Source organism: Phoenix dactylifera, chromosome 11, assembly GCF_051530095.1.
Source record: "Phoenix dactylifera cultivar Ajwa chromosome 11, Ajwa_hap1_PhDact_Kaust_v1.1, whole genome shotgun sequence".
Classification (NCBI taxonomy): domain Eukaryota; kingdom Viridiplantae; phylum Streptophyta; class Magnoliopsida; order Arecales; family Arecaceae; genus Phoenix; species Phoenix dactylifera.
The window spans coordinates 16,560,285-16,579,017 of NC_143200.1; the positions used below are offsets into that span (position 1 = coordinate 16,560,285).

General features: G+C 37.9%; 1 protein-coding gene across 5 annotated transcripts; it reads left to right on the forward strand.

Moving 5' to 3' along the window:
- Positions 1 to 510: 510 nt before the first annotated feature.
- Positions 511 to 18,106, forward strand: LOC103707768 (cell division cycle protein 48-related / CDC48-like protein). Of its 5 annotated transcripts, none has more exons than XM_039128253.2 (11): positions 511 to 677; positions 920 to 1,172; positions 5,158 to 5,262; positions 5,406 to 7,202; positions 7,285 to 7,473; positions 7,564 to 7,706; positions 11,543 to 11,788; positions 12,535 to 12,721; positions 12,956 to 13,021; positions 13,119 to 13,368; positions 17,665 to 18,106. In XM_039128253.2, exons 2-11 carry the CDS (start codon positions 963 to 965, stop codon positions 18,069 to 18,071), a joined length of 3,600 nt encoding a protein of 1,199 aa, XP_038984181.1. In that variant the 5' UTR covers positions 511 to 677; positions 920 to 962; the 3' UTR covers positions 18,072 to 18,106. The 5 variants fall into 5 exon arrangements, with proteins under 5 accessions (XP_038984181.1, XP_017698471.2, XP_088563084.1 ...); XM_017842982.4 differs by having other exon boundaries at positions 527 to 677; positions 17,641 to 18,106; XM_088706958.1 differs by lacking the exon at positions 17,665 to 18,106 and adding an exon at positions 13,824 to 14,579 and having other exon boundaries at positions 527 to 677.
- The last annotated feature ends 627 nt before the right edge of the window (positions 18,107 to 18,733 follow it).

Consider the following 18,733-nt stretch of genomic DNA (forward strand, 5'->3'; position numbering starts at 1 on the left):
AAACATGATAGCAGAGCTCAGGTTTGTTAGAGGTCGTAAAATTTAGCGTTGTATACTTTGATATCTCTATGATTTTGCTGACATGGTCTCTACCTATTGGTCTCATTTGCTATGAGCTGTAGAATTTGCATCATTAGGCCCTACTTACTTGAGGTTAATTCTTTAGCAAATTTATCTCCAAAATATTTGTAAGATAAAGCTAAAATCCATATAACGGTCAAAACGGTCGAAACGGGACATGGACCAATTCTCCATTGGTTCCTCAGGCCTTTACGACAGCTTGCGTCCGCATTACCCTTTAGTAACTGATAAGGGTCTCCTATTTGGGTCCAAAATCCAAGAGAGACGCCAATTAGAACACAATTTTATAAAATCACAACCGTCCAATCGAAATCTCACGGCCAGAGACGTCCCATTGCATTACTGTTCGCCAAAGAGCACCCGTGGTCCGTGGAGAAAAGGCGTACCGCGACGTCCCTTTTTGGTAATTTTACTAGAAGCGCACGTGCCACTGACACGTGCCGTCACAGAAGGGTTTCTTTCCTTCGGGGCGAGGTAAGAAAGAGCCCTCGTCGCCCCCTGCCCCAAAGCAGAGCTCTCTCTCTGTCTCTCTCTCTATCTCTCTCTCTCTCGCGGAGAAGAAGACGATATCCGGTCGCTAATGGAAGAGATTTGAGGTTAGGTTTTCAATTTTCTCTTCTCGTGATTTTATGTTTTCCATATCCGTTCGCTTTCTCTGATTCCGAGGCTGGGAAATAGCGGTCTTTTTTGATCATCGGAATCAGAAAAAAGCAGCGATCTTGGGTGCTTCATGGGGCATTATACTCGAATGGTTTAGGGTTTATCTGAGGATTTGATTCTAGGGTTCGGAAGGTTGTCCTCCTTTTGGGTTTTAATTCGCTTTTGATCTCGCTGGCAGTTGGGCTTGCAATGCTGGGATTGAGTCAGGGAGCTAGCGTTTGATGGATTCGAAAAGAGATGGAGAGGAGGTCAGGCCGTTGCGGACCAGCGATAGGCTCCGGCAGCGGCCGAAGTATTTTGGCCGTGCCTATCTGTATTTTAAGCCTCCGATAAGGAAGAAGATGAAGACCAAGAAGAGGACTGCGGCGTCGCAGATTGCAAAGAAGCTACTGCGGCCGAGGAATCGGCCGTCCCAGGCTCCCCCCTCTGATGTAAGAGATTCGACATTGCCAATTAGCTCTAGATGGTTCTTTTTTAATTATATGATGGTAGTTAGAAAATTTGTGCGAAAGCTAATTTGGCGCTAATTCTGAAATCATTGGCTTTTAGTTTAAATGGTTGTCTTCCAGTTACAATTTCATTTTTGTTATGGTCTCTACTTATCTACACATCAAGGAATAATGATCGAGGCATATAGGTAGTCTGTATTGCATTGCTATTAGGAGGGGGCAATAATACATCATGAATAGGATATGCATGGGCGTGCAGATACACCATCGACATTGTCTCTGGTCAAGTAAACTGCTGCACGTGGAAGGAGCCAATCTGATACATGGGCAGCAGCTACGGACATTAGAAAGAAAAAGGGGGCGTGGGGGAAGACAGTGCTCACTGAGCTTCAGCATGCATCCTAAGTGGGAGATGGCATTGCCCTTTGATGGGGTTAACTGCGAAGGGTTGATATTTAATAATAATTAATGAGTGAAAATCTTCCTTTTGCTCTGCATTACCATTTCTTAATTCAAGTGCAGATGCTGTCACTTTAAAATAAGATAATATTCTACAAACTGCGGGTCCAAGTGAAACTAATATGAAGATTGAACTTGTAGAGAAACATTTGTCTTCATTTCCTGAAGCACCTAACAAGTTTTCATTAGTCTGCTCATAGATAGAGCCAAGACACAAAACTATGTTTGCCCAACAAATATAAATCAATTACAAAATGTAACTCCAAATATCTCCACACAGTGTAACTCAACTAAAGTGGATTTTTAATGATTATGAATTAGGAAAGCAGATAATTTTAGCACCTTTTTTTAACTGGAAGTTCCATATATAATTGAATTTTCATGGTTGATCATCTGTCACCAAAGATACCTTTAATAATTGACATTCATGAGAACATTATTCAGTTTCTTTTATTAAATCTTGTTCTTGGAAAAATTGACTTTTTATCCAGCCTAAAGAAATAAGTTTTAGAAATTGGCCCTTTTCTTGTACATTATACATGTACTATAGGTGCACTGCAATCATGCATGCATGTGAAAGCAACATGCAGGCACGTGTCCTTCCACTTTTGCGTAGAGGCAACCAAAAACCTGTAAGTGTGCATGAGATTCATCTCATCAAGGTGTTCTTCATTATTAAGGACTTCCATCATAAGGATTAAATGACTTAGATATCACACTCGGGATTGTTGCTCAAATTCAAGAAAGTTAAACTTGATGGTGTTTTAGTTTGTACCTCCATGCTTTATGGTTCCTCTGGATACATACACATACAGATTTATGTTAATAGAGATAAAGATAAATTGGTTGAAGCTGGCCTTATTGACATATTAGCTTAGTTTATTGGCATTGTAAGTTAGCTCCACATTTGCTCCATATACCTTTAAAGTTAGGTTATGCTTATTGTGGTTAATTCAGAAATTTTATTGAATCATTTGCATATTACGCTTGCATTAGTGAATCAAACATATTTCGCTTCTTTCATATATTTCTCCAAGTAATATGGAATTAGAATCGCTTTGGTGCATTTATGTTGTATCTTTTATGCTTGATATGCTCATTTCATCCTATTATTTGTGCTTGTGTGATGTAACATAAATATTAAATGGGTCTAGTAATAGTTATTTTTTTTCTCTATTTTGAATTTTTGAACTATTTTATGGTTAATCTTAAGGATGTCCTATGTGTCAGATTAATTGTTGAAAGCATAATTTCACAGCCAGAGATCTATCTTTTTAGAAAACATTTTCTTACCTTTCCTCTTTATTCATTTCTCTTTTATGTGTATTAAATGCTGGGCTTTTCATCACTTCAAATTGCAGATATATCTTGTTTTTCAAAAATTTGATCGATAAGGATCCATTTTTAAATAGGAAAGTTTATGGATCATATTGATTGTTTTCTCCTTTTGATTCTGAACTTGGCTAAAACACTGATCCTCTCTCTGCGTCTCTTGCTCAAATCTGATTCGAGATCACATTTGCCTTTCATGTATATCTGATATCATACTAGTTGTACTTGAGCAAGTTAGTCTCATACCATGGATGTCGGTTTCAGAGCTTGGGAAGCTGTAAGGACAATATATAATGAATGATGCCTAGTGAAGATCTTAGGTGAGAGAAATTCTGATGAAGCTAGTTTGGTGGATGAGGGGATCGACAAGCAACATTCTATTGTAGAAGTTCAATTTTGTAAATTTTCTAAAGAAGCAACACTAAGGGTTTAAGATCATGAGAATCCTGCAAAGAAGAATGAGAAAATTCATAGATACGATTCATCACAAAAGTTTAACTGGCGAAAGCACTATAGAATTGCTGCTTCTTATTACATGTTAATTGTATGATGATCCATTCACTTTTGATGACATGAATTTATTATTTTCTTTATCCCATAATGGTCTGATGCATTAACAGCATGATTGAGATCAAAAGACACGATTGTCTAAAGTTACCGCATGTCTATTATAAAGTGAATTTATGAACTTTGGATATGATTGAAGGCTAGGAGTGATTCTTGCTATCTTAGTGTTGTACTGTGGAAGTATTTATAGGCATATCTGCCAGAAAGTTATGAGGTAGATTGGTTGCCAAACATTTAATTTAAAGCTAAGAGATTTGACAATTGCTATAACCGTTGAGCCTTGTCTATATGTGGTTGATTACTTGATACTATGGATCAATTTATATAATATCTTTAATTTTTTCAAAATTTAATTCACTTCATTACTCTGGTTGCATTTGATCTTTCTCTTTGGGGTTTAGATAGATCAAGGAAAAAGAAGAATCATACCAGTTGTCCATGATAGCTTTTGGAAGCTGTTACTTTTGTAATTATCTAAGAGCTTTAGATAGAAGTTTATTCTTCTTCGTTAAACATGTGAGGTTTCATGTAATTATCTTCCTTTTACCAACCAAAATCCCTATCCTCTTTCTTTTTCCCTCCTAAGATCTGATTTACACTAAAATTTAGTGTTCATGTGAAGAAGATAAGCAAATTATTGTTACTTTTTTCTATCATTGTTGGTTTGTCCAATTGTTTGGTTGAACAATTGCCTTATTTTTTTGAATTTTAGGAATTATGCGGTTCTTATCAAGATCAGCCTGGGGTTGTAATGGGATAGAATTGTTGGGGGAACCCTTTACCAAGTATAGCAACCAATCAGAATTAGCTATTTTTTGCAAAGCTTAAAAACATTTATGCTGAAACATTTTTTTTTTCCAACAAAACACCAACATTTTGGATGAAGCACTAAAGTCTTCTCAGGTAACAAATGTGAACTCGATTGCTTGTATGATTGACTTTATACTGCACGTACATTATTATGAGATAATCACTGACCATCCTTGGGCCTCATTTAGTGGAGTATTTTCTACAGAAGTTTGTGAGCAAGGTTTGCCATACTGATCGATACCGTACTATACTGGGCATACCGTATTGTATCGATACCGAAACGGTATGAACTCTCATACCGTACCAACAATCAGTACACCTTGCCGTCTTGTAACGTACCACGTAACAACACTGTAATAGGATAGTACTGGTATAGGTTCCGGTATTGAGATGGTGAACTTTATCTATAAGGAACCCTTTTTTCTGCGTTTTAGCCATATATTTTCTCCTCCTGTTATGCTAATTCTTATCTTGTCAGATTTTCCCCCTTCATGGGCATAAGATGGAGCTTTGGTAAAGTTTGCATCTTAAACTTAGTCTCATCAACGTTGTTGGTGGAATTCATGCTGTATGAGTCTTACATCAGATGAAAATTTTGAAACTTCTTGTGCTTTATAGTTCAGCTTATGTAGACTTTGGACAAGTATCTTCTGCCGTTGCTTACTTTTCAAATATGACATATGCACCTGCTGCTTCTACATGCTTACTACGTTTAAACTTTGCTTCATTCTGTTATTTTCTTATTATGTAAGACTTAGCACCTTTCAGCTTCTAATATCTGCTATTCTTCTTTCAACAGTCTATTGCTGCAAATCTTCGCCGTTCAACAAGAAAAAGAAAGATTTCTATAAATCTGGAAGATTATGAAACAGACAGTTCCCGAACAGATGATGATGATTTAATGGTGAGATTTTTAACTCTCCCATGCCTGGAATGTTTGTAGAGGTCAGTTATTAGCTTGGTGTCTTAGGAGCTTGAAATGTGAAAATCTTCTTGCTGTTTTGGCTAACTAATTGTTCACAACTGCTGGTTCTGATTCTCATACAGGCACCCAGATATCGCTCTTCTAAAAATAAGGTAGAAAACAATGCAAGTCATGATGAAGTATCAGCCTCTCCAAGGAACAGAAAGATCCCAAATACTAAATCCCTTCCCCGCCGTGAAGGTTTACGGCCTAGAAGATCACTGAGGAGAACAAGAATGCGACCATATCAAGAATCAGAAGATGAACAGGAAAGCTCTGAAGCGCAAGCTGCACAGGATGAGACAGAAAATGGAAATGATGTTGAGGAGGATGGTGGAAATGAAGAGGAAGGTGACGGGGAGGATGAAGCAGAGGAAGATGGGGATGATGAAGATGGTGAGGAAGAACAGGAAGGTAGGAGGAGATATGACCTACGGAACCGTGCAGAGGTTCGCAGACTTACTCCTGAGAAAGAGGGGAAACAGCGACCACGGTCCCCTCGCAGAGTACTGCATCATGGAATGGGCTCCAAAAACCCTAAGTATCTAAGAAAAGGTGGATCTCGAGTTCATAAGCGACATCGTTTGTCATTACCTGATGATTCTGACGATTCTCTTCTTGTGGATGAAATGGATCAAGGTCCAGCTATTCCATGGATGAGAAGTGGTAGTAGAGGTGGGACGCCATGGCTTTTGGGGGGTTTAGATATGCACAGTTCAACAACATGGGGACTGAATGTAGCTGCATCTGGGTGGAGTCACCAAGGTGACAATATTGCTTCTCTTACTACCGGTGTTCAAACTGCTGGACCGAGCTCAAAGGGAGGGGCAGACATTCAGCCTTTACAAGTTGATGAAAGTGTGAGTTTTGATGACATAGGGGGTTTGTCAGAATATATTGATGCATTAAAGGAAATGGTATTCTTTCCCCTACTATATCCCGATTTCTTTGCAAATTATCACATCACTCCTCCAAGGGGAGTACTGCTGTGTGGTCCTCCTGGCACAGGAAAAACACTAATTGCTAGAGCATTAGCTTGTGCTGCCTCAAAGGCTGGTCAGAAGGTTAGTTTTTACATGCGCAAGGGAGCTGATGTTCTCAGCAAATGGGTAGGAGAGGCAGAGCGACAACTGAAATTGCTCTTTGAAGAAGCTCAAAGGAATCAGCCATCCATTATTTTTTTTGATGAAATAGATGGCCTTGCTCCTGTTAGATCAAGCAAACAAGAACAGATTCACAATTCTATTGTTTCGACTTTACTTGCTTTGATGGATGGTCTTGATTCCCGTGGGCAAGTTGTTTTGATAGGAGCAACCAATAGAATTGATGCTATTGATGGCGCTTTGCGCCGCCCTGGTCGCTTTGACCGTGAATTTATTTTTCCTTTACCTGGGTATGAAGCACGTGCTGAAATATTAGATATTCATACACGCAAATGGAAGGAACCCCCGTCGAGGGAGTTGAGGATGGAACTTGCTGCTAGTTGTGTTGGATATTGTGGAGCAGATTTGAAAGCTCTATGCACAGAAGCTGCCATCCGGGCATTTCGTGAGAAGTATCCTCAAGTGTATACTAGTGATGACAAGTTTGTCATAGATGTTGATTCCATTAGGGTGGAAAAATATCATTTCTTAGAAGCCATGTCTACAATCACACCTGCTGCTCACAGAGGATCCATTGTGCACTCCAGGCCGCTGTCTTCAGTTGTTGCTCCATGTCTGAAAAGACATCTCCAAAGGATCATGGAACACATGTCTGATATTTTTCCGTGTCTTTCAGCTTTTGATGTGAGCAAGCTGTCTATTCTTTCTTATGGTTCGGTGCTTTCTCTTGTTTATAAGCCTCGCCTTTTGATATGCGGTGACGAAAGTGTCGGGCTGGTATTGATCTTGAAACTTATTTAATAAGCAAATTTGTTAGTTATTATTAATGCAACAGTCTAAGAACTTTTCAGTTTAACAGGATCATGTTGGGCCAGCCATCTTGCATGAATTGGAGAAATTTCCTGTTCACCCTCTTGGGCTTCCTTCTCTTCTTTCTGATCCAAGTGCAAAGACTCCAGAAGAGGCTCTGGTACATATATTTGGTGAAGCAAGGCGAACAACACCTTCTATACTTTACTTACCACAATTTCATATTTGGTGGGAAACTGTGAGTATGCAAATTCAGTAGGTAACTTTTAAATGATGAATTTCTGATTAATAATATATTTTTCCTGATTGTTATATGTATATATTTCAGGCACATGAGCAGCTTAAGGCTGTCTTGATGACCCTTTTGGAGGAACTGCCATCCAATCTTCCCATTTTATTACTTGGAACATCTTCAGTGCCCTTAAGCGAACTTGATGAGGAGTGTATTTCCATATTTGGTCTTCGTAATGTGTATGCATTTCTTAACCTAATATGTTATTCATTGTCTATAACTCCCAACTTTCTCAAACTAATCATTCTTGCCATCAGTTATCCATAATTAAGATAATTTAGATTCTCTGATGTCTTCTATGACCATATCTGTTTATCTTCTTAATAATTCATGTGAAACTGGTCCTTTTTTTTAGTACAGATGTGAAAGCTGGTCTTTACTGTGAGTCAAGCATTACTAATCTTGTGGATGAGATACCAATTTGTTTATCAAGTTAGCAAAATTATGAAAATCATAATCATTACCTTACTGAAATTTAATTAGAGCCCAAAATCGTAGAGGTTTTTATGCATTTAGAATAATGATTGAGAAACTTTATGAGTGATGGTGGATGGTGTATTAAGAAAGATATAATACAGCTAAAGCTTTTTACTGGAAGCTGACATCCAATGAGGCTCTGTTTGGTTTTCCGAAAGATGCGAGAGAAACCCTGTAATAACAGGATGGTGATTCTCATAGATGTTTTCCTACTTTATTAGGTTATACACAGAAAAGATTCAAAATTTACTACGATTCAAACATGTTGGGCTTTATGTGAATAAACTCCAGATTGATGTAGAACAAGAAAGTTGTAACATCTCTCAGGTAGAAAATTTGGAAATTCAGATCTCCCAGAGGATAATATCAATTAGGTCATGAATGGGAAATAGGCCTCGATCATGAGCTTTGCTGATCTCAAGGATTATGAGAATTCTTTCATGAAACATGAAATGTGGACTAGATGCGTTGATGTTGGAAGTACTAGAAGAAGGATAATGAGTACCTTGGAAAATATATAAGCATATTATAAATGTATTTATGTAAGGAGGATATAAGTTGATGCAAGTGAAATTTGGTGAAGGGCTCTTAGGAATTAGACCAAAGAGCTTGATTTCAATCAAGAAGTGCTTGCAAAAGACTAAAGAAAACTTAAAAGACTCTTTCAACATCCATTGAATAACTTCGCTTGCATATTCTTTATGCTGTGATGCTCAAACAGCATGGTTTAGAGGAAAGAGCCATGAATTTGTAAACATATTAACTTGGACTTCTTTTAAGTTATTTAGAAGATAATGGTCTCGGGAAAGTAATGGATCTTGCGCATTTATGATCTTGTTGCTTTAGCTCGTTTCTCTGCTTCTGTTAAAGTGTTCCTCAATGGGTTTATTTGTTCATGGGAGATGCTAAAACAAAGGCAACCTGGCTTATTTGTATAATATGTCTGAAGACACAAATAGGTCACTCTTGACTTGCCTTTGTACGGGTGCAAATGGTTCAGGTCGGGTCGGCTCATGAGTGACCTCGACCCAATCTGGTTTTTTGTTCGGATCCTAATTTTGGACCCAGGCCCGACCCGATAGAAGATTGGGTCGGATCGGGTCGGGTCCACCGCTACAATTTTTGACCCAACGGGTCATTCGGGTCGGGTCGGGTCCATGTATAACCCGGACCCAACCTAAAAAAATTGGGTTTGGTTTGGGTCTGGGACCCATCCATGGCTTCAGAACTTGTGTTTGCACCCCATGGGATGCAGCCCGTGGGTCCGAATAATTATACAGATTTGGGTCAAGTCAGGTCATAGGATTGAAAACCCAAAATTATTTAAATTTCAAATGGGTTGGGTTGGGTCGGGTCTAAGCGGGTTCGGGTCACGGGTCAACTCGACCCATTTGCAGCGTTATGCCTCAGTTACTAATTCTTGTGGTCATCCAAATATAGGTAGACGAGCAGGTCAAAAGGACCGAAGTTGTTGGGTATCCTGGTCTTAAGAATTAATTTATGGTGCTCATTTATGGGCATTAACATAATGGGGCTATGGTCAAAATAGAAATGATTGGTGTATGATGGAGATTAGGGCCCTTAGGTTTCAATTCTAATTGGAGGAAGATTGATGAAAATTATTAATTCAAAGGAAAAGGTTGTCTGTAGGACAATAAAGATGAATAATTGTGGTCAGGCTTGCTTTTCGATCTGGATATAAACAGCAATTTGGAAGAATAACAGAGAGGAAAAGGTATATGACGAGATTCTAGTGATGCAATCATTGAATCCATCTGGCAAGCAACAAGTCATCGGGCATTTAGAAAGGCCTCAGCAGAGTCTCTGGATATAATTGCCATTAGAACTCTATTATAACTGTGTTTAGATTTGTTACAAGTTGACTCAGGTAATCAATGGTCGAGTAAGTCGGAGAGCAAACGAAGAAAAAAAGAAATGAGAAAAGAAAGAATGGGAATGTCATTTGCATGTCTTTTTCCACCTTTAAATGACCTGCTTATTCTTCAGCAGGTTCTCTCTGTTATTATTTCTTAAGACTAAGGGGTTGGCAAACTATTAGATTGAGTTCAGATAGAAGTCTTATGTCAAAGGAATTAAAATGATCAAGGGCCAAAATATGTATTTCTCAAAACTTGTCCAGATCTTGATTTTTTTTTTTGAAAAGTATGATTCTGTAATAGCTAGCTGAAAATCCTTGATTCTTGTATGTAAAATCTTGATTATTCTACCCTTACTGGGTTGTGCTCTATAAAAAAAAACAAACAAACAATAGTCCTATTTTTTTATCTATGTAGGGCTGATAACAGCATGATTTTGCAAATAGATTGAAATTACTATAGATTGCGGACAATAATGATGTAAAGAATCAATGTGCTGTTGTTCTGTGATCAAACAACTTGAGTCAGGGTTATTAGAGGAAATGACTGGTGTACAACAGAATTTAGGGTTCAAAAATAGGGAATTGGATCAATGAGGATTACAAATTGCAAGGAAAAAGTTTTGGTAACTGTTCTGTAGAATGAAAGGCAACTTGGAACGTTGTGCTGAGATCTGCTTCAGAATCTTAACATAAATCGGTAATTGGGAAGAAGAATAAGAGCTAAGAAAAATGGTAAATTTAAGGTTGTAACCCTCTGGGGTTATATGCAACAATAGGCTATTAGGTGTCATTCTCTCTGCATAGTTTGTGGGACTTTGCAGCTAGATCTAGTCTCAGCTTTATTGCATGTCAGTGCAGGTAAATGATAACATAGCAGAAAGTAGAGTGGAAAAGAACTTACCAACCTTTGTCTTTTTGTTGTTATGCTCTCTTCCATAAGAGCTGCTCTTTCTCCCGATCTTGTCCATTATTTTGTAAGGAGGTGACTGACTAAGCAACTAATTGAGTCAATTTAGAAAATATATAAAGCTTATGTAGCCTCTCTTAAATCTGGCAAAATCCGGATAACAGGAAAAATGTAGACTTCCTATTAGCTAGCTGGAAATCCCTGATATCTCCAAACACCTCAATGGGCATTCGCATAATTCGCTGACAGCAAGCCATATCTTTTGATTTTGGGACATAGGGGACCTAGAATGGACCCAACTGGACCCTTCTTGCCCTTCATTTTAATCATCTGCATCACATCATCTATATATATCCATCTTTTTTGCTTTGAAGCTTGTCCCTTACTTTTCTTTAAAAGGTTGCTGAATTTGCACATTTAGTGGGTTGATGTCATGGATTCTTTTGTACAAGTCTGTCAGATATTTTGTTGCGTAATAAGGTGAATGAAGTCAAATCTTACTCTTTCGCCTAAACTTAAGGGGTCCTTTAACTAATTTTCTTAGTTTTAAGTATGTCACTTTAAAAAGAAACTCTTGGGTATTGTTTGTTGAGTGAAGATTTTGGTATCAGAATTGTATAAAGAAAAATCATCTTTGTGCATCTTACCAGTAATCATTTATTAAAAAAGAAACATTTTCTTTTTCTTTCACCACATTAAAGGAAATTTTTTCAAGTAAGAATATCAACTTATTCTAAATTTCCATTTTATAGGTATCAAGTGGATAGACCAACGACAGATGACAGGGCTAGATTTTTCGAGCAACTGCTCGAAGCTTTGCTCTCTATTTCACAGGAAGAGTCAATGGGAAAATCAAAAGAACCAAAATCTCTTCCGGAACTCCCCAGAGCACCAAAAGAAGTGAGTGGTCCAAAGGCTTCAGAGCTAAGAGCCAAGGCAGAAGCTGAGCAACATGCCCTTCGCCGTCTGCGGATGTGTCTCCGAGATGTTTGCAATCGGTCTGTTTATTCATTCCATACCATGAAGAACTTGTGTGTAAAAAATTGATATTATTGCTAACAAAAAAGGAAATTGCTTATTGAACTTGGCCCTGTTATTTGCGAGCTTAAGGTTAGATTAAATCCAACTTCAGGTTCAAAAAAATAAAGCTTATCTGTAATCTGCATCAGCATGGTTATTGCTAACAGAGGTTAGAGAAAGCAACCACATAATGAATCAGTTTCTCATAATTCACACAATATTAGTCAATTATTTTGGTCATTTGAGCATTAGGTACATGCCACTAAAAACATTTGATCTCTACTTGTATTTGGAAGTTATTTGGTGTGTTAGCTAACTACATTATGAGATCCTTCTAGTAAAACACTGGCATTGTTTTTGTTAAAAAAAAATTATTCTTTTCATGATTTAATAGATCATCATGATTCTTGATTGTCCAATAATGGAATATTTGTAAAGCTTGGTACTTTGGTTAGTGTATCGTCAAAGTCGAGAGTTTATTGGTCATTCAGAAGTAAATCATTTCATGATTCATGACTCATAAATTCTTTAATATTTCTGAGAAGATAATACCAAAGCTAGTCTTTATCTGCGCGAAACTTTTTGGACCTCTTCATATTATTACTTCTAGGAAATCTGTTTCCCATCTTAAATCTCTGGAGTAGGTACATTTTTGACTTCACGAGAAATGAGTTTGCATGATCTTGTAATGACATCATCTATTCCCTGCTTTCCTTGCTTGCAGAATTCTCTATGACAAACGGTTCAGTGTATTTCATTATCCAGTCATGGATGAGGATGCGCCAGATTATCGTTCAATTGTTCATAATCCTATGGATATGGCTACTCTGTTGCAGCGAGTGGATTGTGGACATTATCTCACACGTGCAGCATTTCTGCTAGATGTTGACCTCATTGTGGCAAATGCAAAGGTATGATCTTGTCTGGTAGAATATTTTCCTATCATGCCTACTTTGAGTTTATTTTTTTCCTCAAGTATCTGGTTAAAAATCAAAAATCTTCAAATTCATGACCCATTAGACTTGAAGTTTTGAGTTATACTATGGATATTAATTTGCGAGCAAGTATTCTCCACTGTGCTAAGATTGGACTTTCTGTGGAAAGATTTTTGGCTTCTTCAGTTGATTTTTGGAGCAATTTCACAGGTATATAATGGAGATGACTACAATGGAACTAGGATTGTAAGCAGAGCTTATGAGCTTCGAGATGCGGTATTTCCTGTGTTCATTTAATATTGATTGTAGTCAGGAATCACATAAATTGATAACTTGATGTTAATTTTTATTTAAATTCTTGTTTTTCTTACAGGTGCAAGGTATGTTGTCCCAAATGGACCCAGCTTTGGTTTCATTTTGTGACAAGATTGCAGCACAGGGGGGCCCTTTGCATGTGGTGGATGACACAGATGGCTTGGGTCTTCCAGCAGCACCTGTTGTTCAATTAGCTGCTGTTACTAGAACAAGTGCCCGACTTCGTAATGTTCAGCCAGAGGTAAAGCTGTCACAAAGTTATGAAGCATTAAAGCGGACCAAGAAAAACACCGACAATGAAAATACAGGTAATTGCTTGTTAGATCTTTTTTCTTAATTGATGGAAAAATAATACTTAATTCTTTTCTGTGCCATGATGTGATTAGGATTAACAATGAGATCTGGTTTCATGGATGAAAATAGTAACCATTCAGTATTTAGCTCTATAAATATAGGATCATATGCTGTATTTACTCATGTCAAATTCTGAATATCCCATCCTTGGGAAAATTCAGGCTATATTGTATAACAAAAACTTGATATACAACAAAGTTGTTGTTTGGTATGTTCTTAACATGTTAAAGGGCACGGACCTGTTTTACATTTCTTGGATGGGGTAGCATTATACTTGGGAGAAAAAATGTCTTTACTAATTCCTGATAATAAGAGCTTCCAACATTAGTAGAATCAATAGGTGGCTTTGGTAGAAACAAGAAGATCTAGCTTTTGCCTTGTGCTCAAATAAGTTGGTGTTTCTATGCAGACTTTTGGTTTTCGTCTCATTCTACCTAACAGTGCATGTGAGTTGGGTTGTTCGGGCTCAACTGATCTAAGCATGAAATTGGAGATTCAATCAAGCACAAGGATTCAAGTCTCGGAGGGACGTCCCACTGTATACCGGGACGGGGTACCATCCCATGTATAGGGATAGGACTGTTCTACCATTGTCCTAGCATCTCTATCGGCATTTCTTGGGACATCTCCTGTCCCAAGAAATCGGGACTGGGTGGGACGGCGGTGCGTCCTATTCCCTTGGAAAATCGAGACAGCTCCGTCCTACAGAATTTAAAACCTTGATCAAGCTGGTTACTTTGTAGTCCTAATACTAGACACAAGACCTTGACAAGTTGCTCAAAGTCTAGCAAAGTGGTCCTACATGACGTGAAACATGACGTGAAGATCCAACCAACATGTGACTTGACCCATTTGTCACCCAATCCTCTCTCCCTGCTTAGCTCACCAAATTATGCTTTTACAGCATGTGGTTGCCAAAGTCCAAGCATTTATAGAAGCGCTTTCCTGAAGGCATCTACGACACTATTTCTTGAAGAGCAAGAAGCAGAAGTTCCTGTTATTGCTAATAATGTTCTTATTTAATAACAGTAATAAATAATACTTATGCACTTTGTAGCATTTAGATCTATCTTGATAAAATTACTCATTCTTGTATGCTTGTCTGTCCATATCAAGAAAAAACTAGAACTATTTTTCGTTTCATAATTGTGCAAAGTATTGTTTATGTTGTTTGTTTGGGATGTTTTAGTTGTTGCATCTAACACTTTGTTGTGGGTGAAAATCTTTCTTGCTTATTTCCATTTTTTCCTTCATCCAGTAGATGAAGGCTTTTTTAGTTTGCAGAAAGATAAGTGCAGGAGGAAAGTTAATTTAAGGAGCTATAAGCACATAAGACACTCCCAAGACTCTTAAGTAGGATAGTTTGCCTGCTAATTTGAACTCACATTTTAAAATATGGCCTTGCCTAGAGACACGATCCATCATTCTGTAAAAGCTAGGTGGAACTTTGAACCTTCCATGATGCATATCCTCCCAACTCTCTACTGAAAGTGTTTTCAGTCTCACCTTTCCAAATGGGTAGGATGACTTCTTGAAGGGTGTGGCCTTACTAGAAAACATGATTTGTTACTCTTTTGGATGTCATTCTTCTAGTTGTCGTGGAGCAAATATATAGCTAATTTGCCTAGTTGCGTCTTATCCTTTCTCCCATCAGCCTCACCACTCCTTACTGTTACTTTCAAATATGGGCTAATTTTTAAATGAACTCCAACAAGGTTTAACTGTTTAAGTCCATTTCTGATTCATGGAGAGAAAGTTGACTACAATCTTCTGTCAGCACCTCTACTCAATGATAATAAGGAATCGAATCCTAAAAAGGAATTAAGGTAGCTAAATGTAGTATTGGCCTATCTCATTTCAAGAGCCTTCATTGTCATAAGCTCCTTTTCTCCAAAGATACCAATATTACTTCAACATATAAGTGTCAATTGTCCAAGCATCCAAAAGAATCCAGTACATGAACCTTTAAGAAATTCAACATGGGGACATGTCCATGTACTGTAAAGCACATTTAATTGAACCAGATGTTTAGAGAATTTGTAAAATTGATATAGACTTTGCTAATTGTTATGTTGGACTTGACAACTTCTATAAAATATTATTAAGCATGTAATGATCATGACATTTTGACTTAGTGATTTGAAGTACCAAGGAGTGTCATTAAGTGTTCCAAGTGTCCTAGTCTTTTGACATCTTGAAATCCAAAACTTGGAGTTTCTGGGTAACTTTGCCTAATACCTTTAGACATACAAGGGAGTTGCTTCGGAAACTAATAATGTGATTTGCTCATTCTGCCACATCTTCCATGCCACTGAAATATGATCAATTTTAAAGTGTTTGGCATCACCCAAAATGCTTCTCGTCAAATCATGGCTAGCTAAAAAGGGCTTAGAGTAACCATAACTGTATTATTGAACCTTATTCTAACTTTTTAGAGTTGGCTCTATGTAACATTAGTTGCTTGGTATTCCTATGGAGGTCCTCCACAGAGCTAAAGTTAAACGAGAAATAATGGTATGATATAAATTCAAAATACAACTATTGAGAGAGACTTATTATGAACCTGTTCACGAGCTGGGTGACCCACCAGGCCTGCTCGGCCCCAAAACCTTTTTGGTGGGCTCAGGCCAAAGGTTTCGGCCCGCCAGCCCGAGCTTGGACTTTGGGATAAAAGCCTAGTCCAGCTCAAATTTTTTATTTTCTTGTGTTATTTGTTTATGAAATTATGATTGATGTGTATATATTCTAAATTGACAATTGTTGTTATATATGAACTTAATGGGATAATAGACATGATATAGGTTGTTGGCAATATTTAATTATTCATAATTTAGCATTTTTTAAATATTTTAAAGCATTTTTAGTACTTTTTTGGGGGGGAAAAATGATCATGAAGCCCAAGGACCATTCCGAAGCCTGAAGCTCAAGTAAGAGCTGGGCTTGGGCCTAGAAGGTAGGCCCAAAGACTAGACCAAGTTGGGCTCCGGCTTAAGACAATTGTGCTGATCTTTGGGCAAAGCCAGGCTGAGCCTGGCTTATTTTTGGCCCATGAACAGGTCTACTTCATTGCAGTATGGTATTATTGGAAGACAAAAGAACGAAATGACTCTAAGATTCATATCTAGGATAGGAGAAGTTTGAATGGGTTAGGGAAATATTAAGTTAATGATAATCTATTTTAATTCGAATCCTGCCTTGTAAGGTCAAGTTTAGTTGGAAAGATGAGAACAATAAATGGCTTTAGGTCTTGTAAAAGGGATATGAGGAGAGTTCTAAATGAAAAAAAAGAAGTTATTATTGACCCAGTAATAATCTGTTCAAGCAGAATATTCTGTTCTTCAGACTGATTTGGGAGCATCCTCTCACCCTACGGTTTTACCTAAGTGATCTGTGTGGTTGCGCATGGTTTTCTTTGAGGGTCAACCTATAAATTGTTGGAACTAGAACTGAACCAATCACTACCGAAATGAAAACAAACTGACTCAACCACAACATCGCATTGGTTCGGGTCAGTTCTTAGGTCTCCAGAATTTTAAAAGAAAATGGCAAAATGGTCTATTGATAAATCTTGAGTAAAACATATTATGACAACAAAATCTGATATACTGTTCAGAAAAATTAACATAAAAAATGAACCTATGGGAAAATAATGGGATTTTCGCATATATATTCTTAAAAAAGTGCATATTTGCTTTTATTGCTCAAAAAGAAAAGGTCTATGTATAACCCTTTAGAGTCCTACGATTATTCCTACACTTAGGAAATAGAAGGTGAAGAGAAAATAGATTGAAATTTAGGACAGAGGTTAAGTGCTCTGGTTTCAGTGCACTTCAAGCTTTCTATTGTTATCCTTCTTGTCTCTGTTGGTGCCTAAGTGTGATCTTTTGGGCTGCTTGCAAGTTTGATTTATGATTTCCCATGTTAGCTCTCTTCCTATATGGTCTCAATGGGTACGTGAAAACTAAATAAACTTGAGTGCCTATGATTCTTTTGTTTATTTTAAATATTTGTATTTTGTGTCACAACAATTTACATGCAATACAGTTTACTGCTTGTTTTATTCATGCTGATCGTGTTTGTTATCAAACAGATGTAGGGATTCTGCTTAGTTATAGCAGTTCTTGTTTTGCATCGTAAATGAGTGCCCCACCTAGTGTATGAACGGCAACTAAAGGCAGCTTTTATAATTTAAAACTCTTGACAACATGAACTTATACAGATTATAGAGGTATTATGTCACATGATTTCAGGCTCGAGCCGAGAAGACAGAGCTGCTGCTGAACCTGATTCACTGAAACTGAGTTCCTCTCAACCAGGACCATTTGAAGAACCAGAAATGAATGGGACATCAAAAAGACCAGAAAACCCTGTTAATAATGAACTTCCAGAGGCATCTGTAGTGGCTAGCAGCCCCCTGGCTAGTGAGAACTCCCAAGATGTGGTAATGACCGATGTAGAAATTTCTGAACAAATTGACACCGTGAAGCAGCTTCTTATGGAACGCACTGAAGGCTATGGTGTGCCACAGCTTGAGAGGCTTTACACCCGTGTAATAAAAAGCGTGATAGCAGTGACAAGTAAAGAAGGTAGAGAGGATCATAAGCTGTTAATCTTGAGGCATCTGTTGAAATTTGTTGAGGATGATGAAAATTTTTAACCGTTCCGGAAATAAATTCCTTTTTTAGTTTTGTACATTGTCACAGCAAACATTCATCATTTTTCTGTTCGTTCATCCTTCAATATCCAGTGTTGACATTGGCTTGTGAGTTACTGTCCAGTACGTAATTACCTACGTGTTAGCTGGGCCCTGATCCGCGTAGACCAAGGGCGAACGCTCATCGTTTACGGCATGGACTACCAGGGTATCTAATCTTAGTCGCTCCCCATGCTTTCACACCCGTGTCGATCGGGGTTTTTGGCGTTTCTAAGTAGATCTATGGATTTAACCTCTGCGCATGAAATTCCACTCTTCTCGGTCTATGGAAATCCCAATGCATGAAATTCCACTCTCCTCTGTCTCACTCAAGTGAATTGGTTTCGAGAGCATTCTGCCAGTTTTTGGTAAACTACAGCTGACCAGGTGGCAATTCCTGTTTTCCTGATTTCATTTTCAGGAATTTCTGCAGGAAGTGCAGATGGTGGATCTTTAATAATCCAAATGCACTAAACCTCTCTCACCCCTGAATCTTTATTCATGCTAGTGAGTTCTTGTTTAATACTAGTTAAGTTTGTAGTGAAATGTCTGCCCCCCCCCCCCCCCCTCCTCTCTATAACCAGTTATGCTTTGACCATTCTGCAACTTTCTCTGGATGTTATTAA

Coding starts and splice junctions, on each gene's coding strand:
- LOC103707768 (XM_017842982.4), top strand. CDS start 963: ATGGATTCGAAAAGAGATGGAGAGGAGGTCAGGCCGTTGCGGACCAGC. Junction 7,474..7,563: donor TTCATATTTGGTGGGAAACT/GTGAGTATGCAA, acceptor TATATATTTCAG/GCACATGAGCAGCTTAAGGC. Junction 13,369..17,640: donor CACCGACAATGAAAATACAG/GTAATTGCTTGT, acceptor TACAGATTATAG/AGGTATTATGTCACATGATT.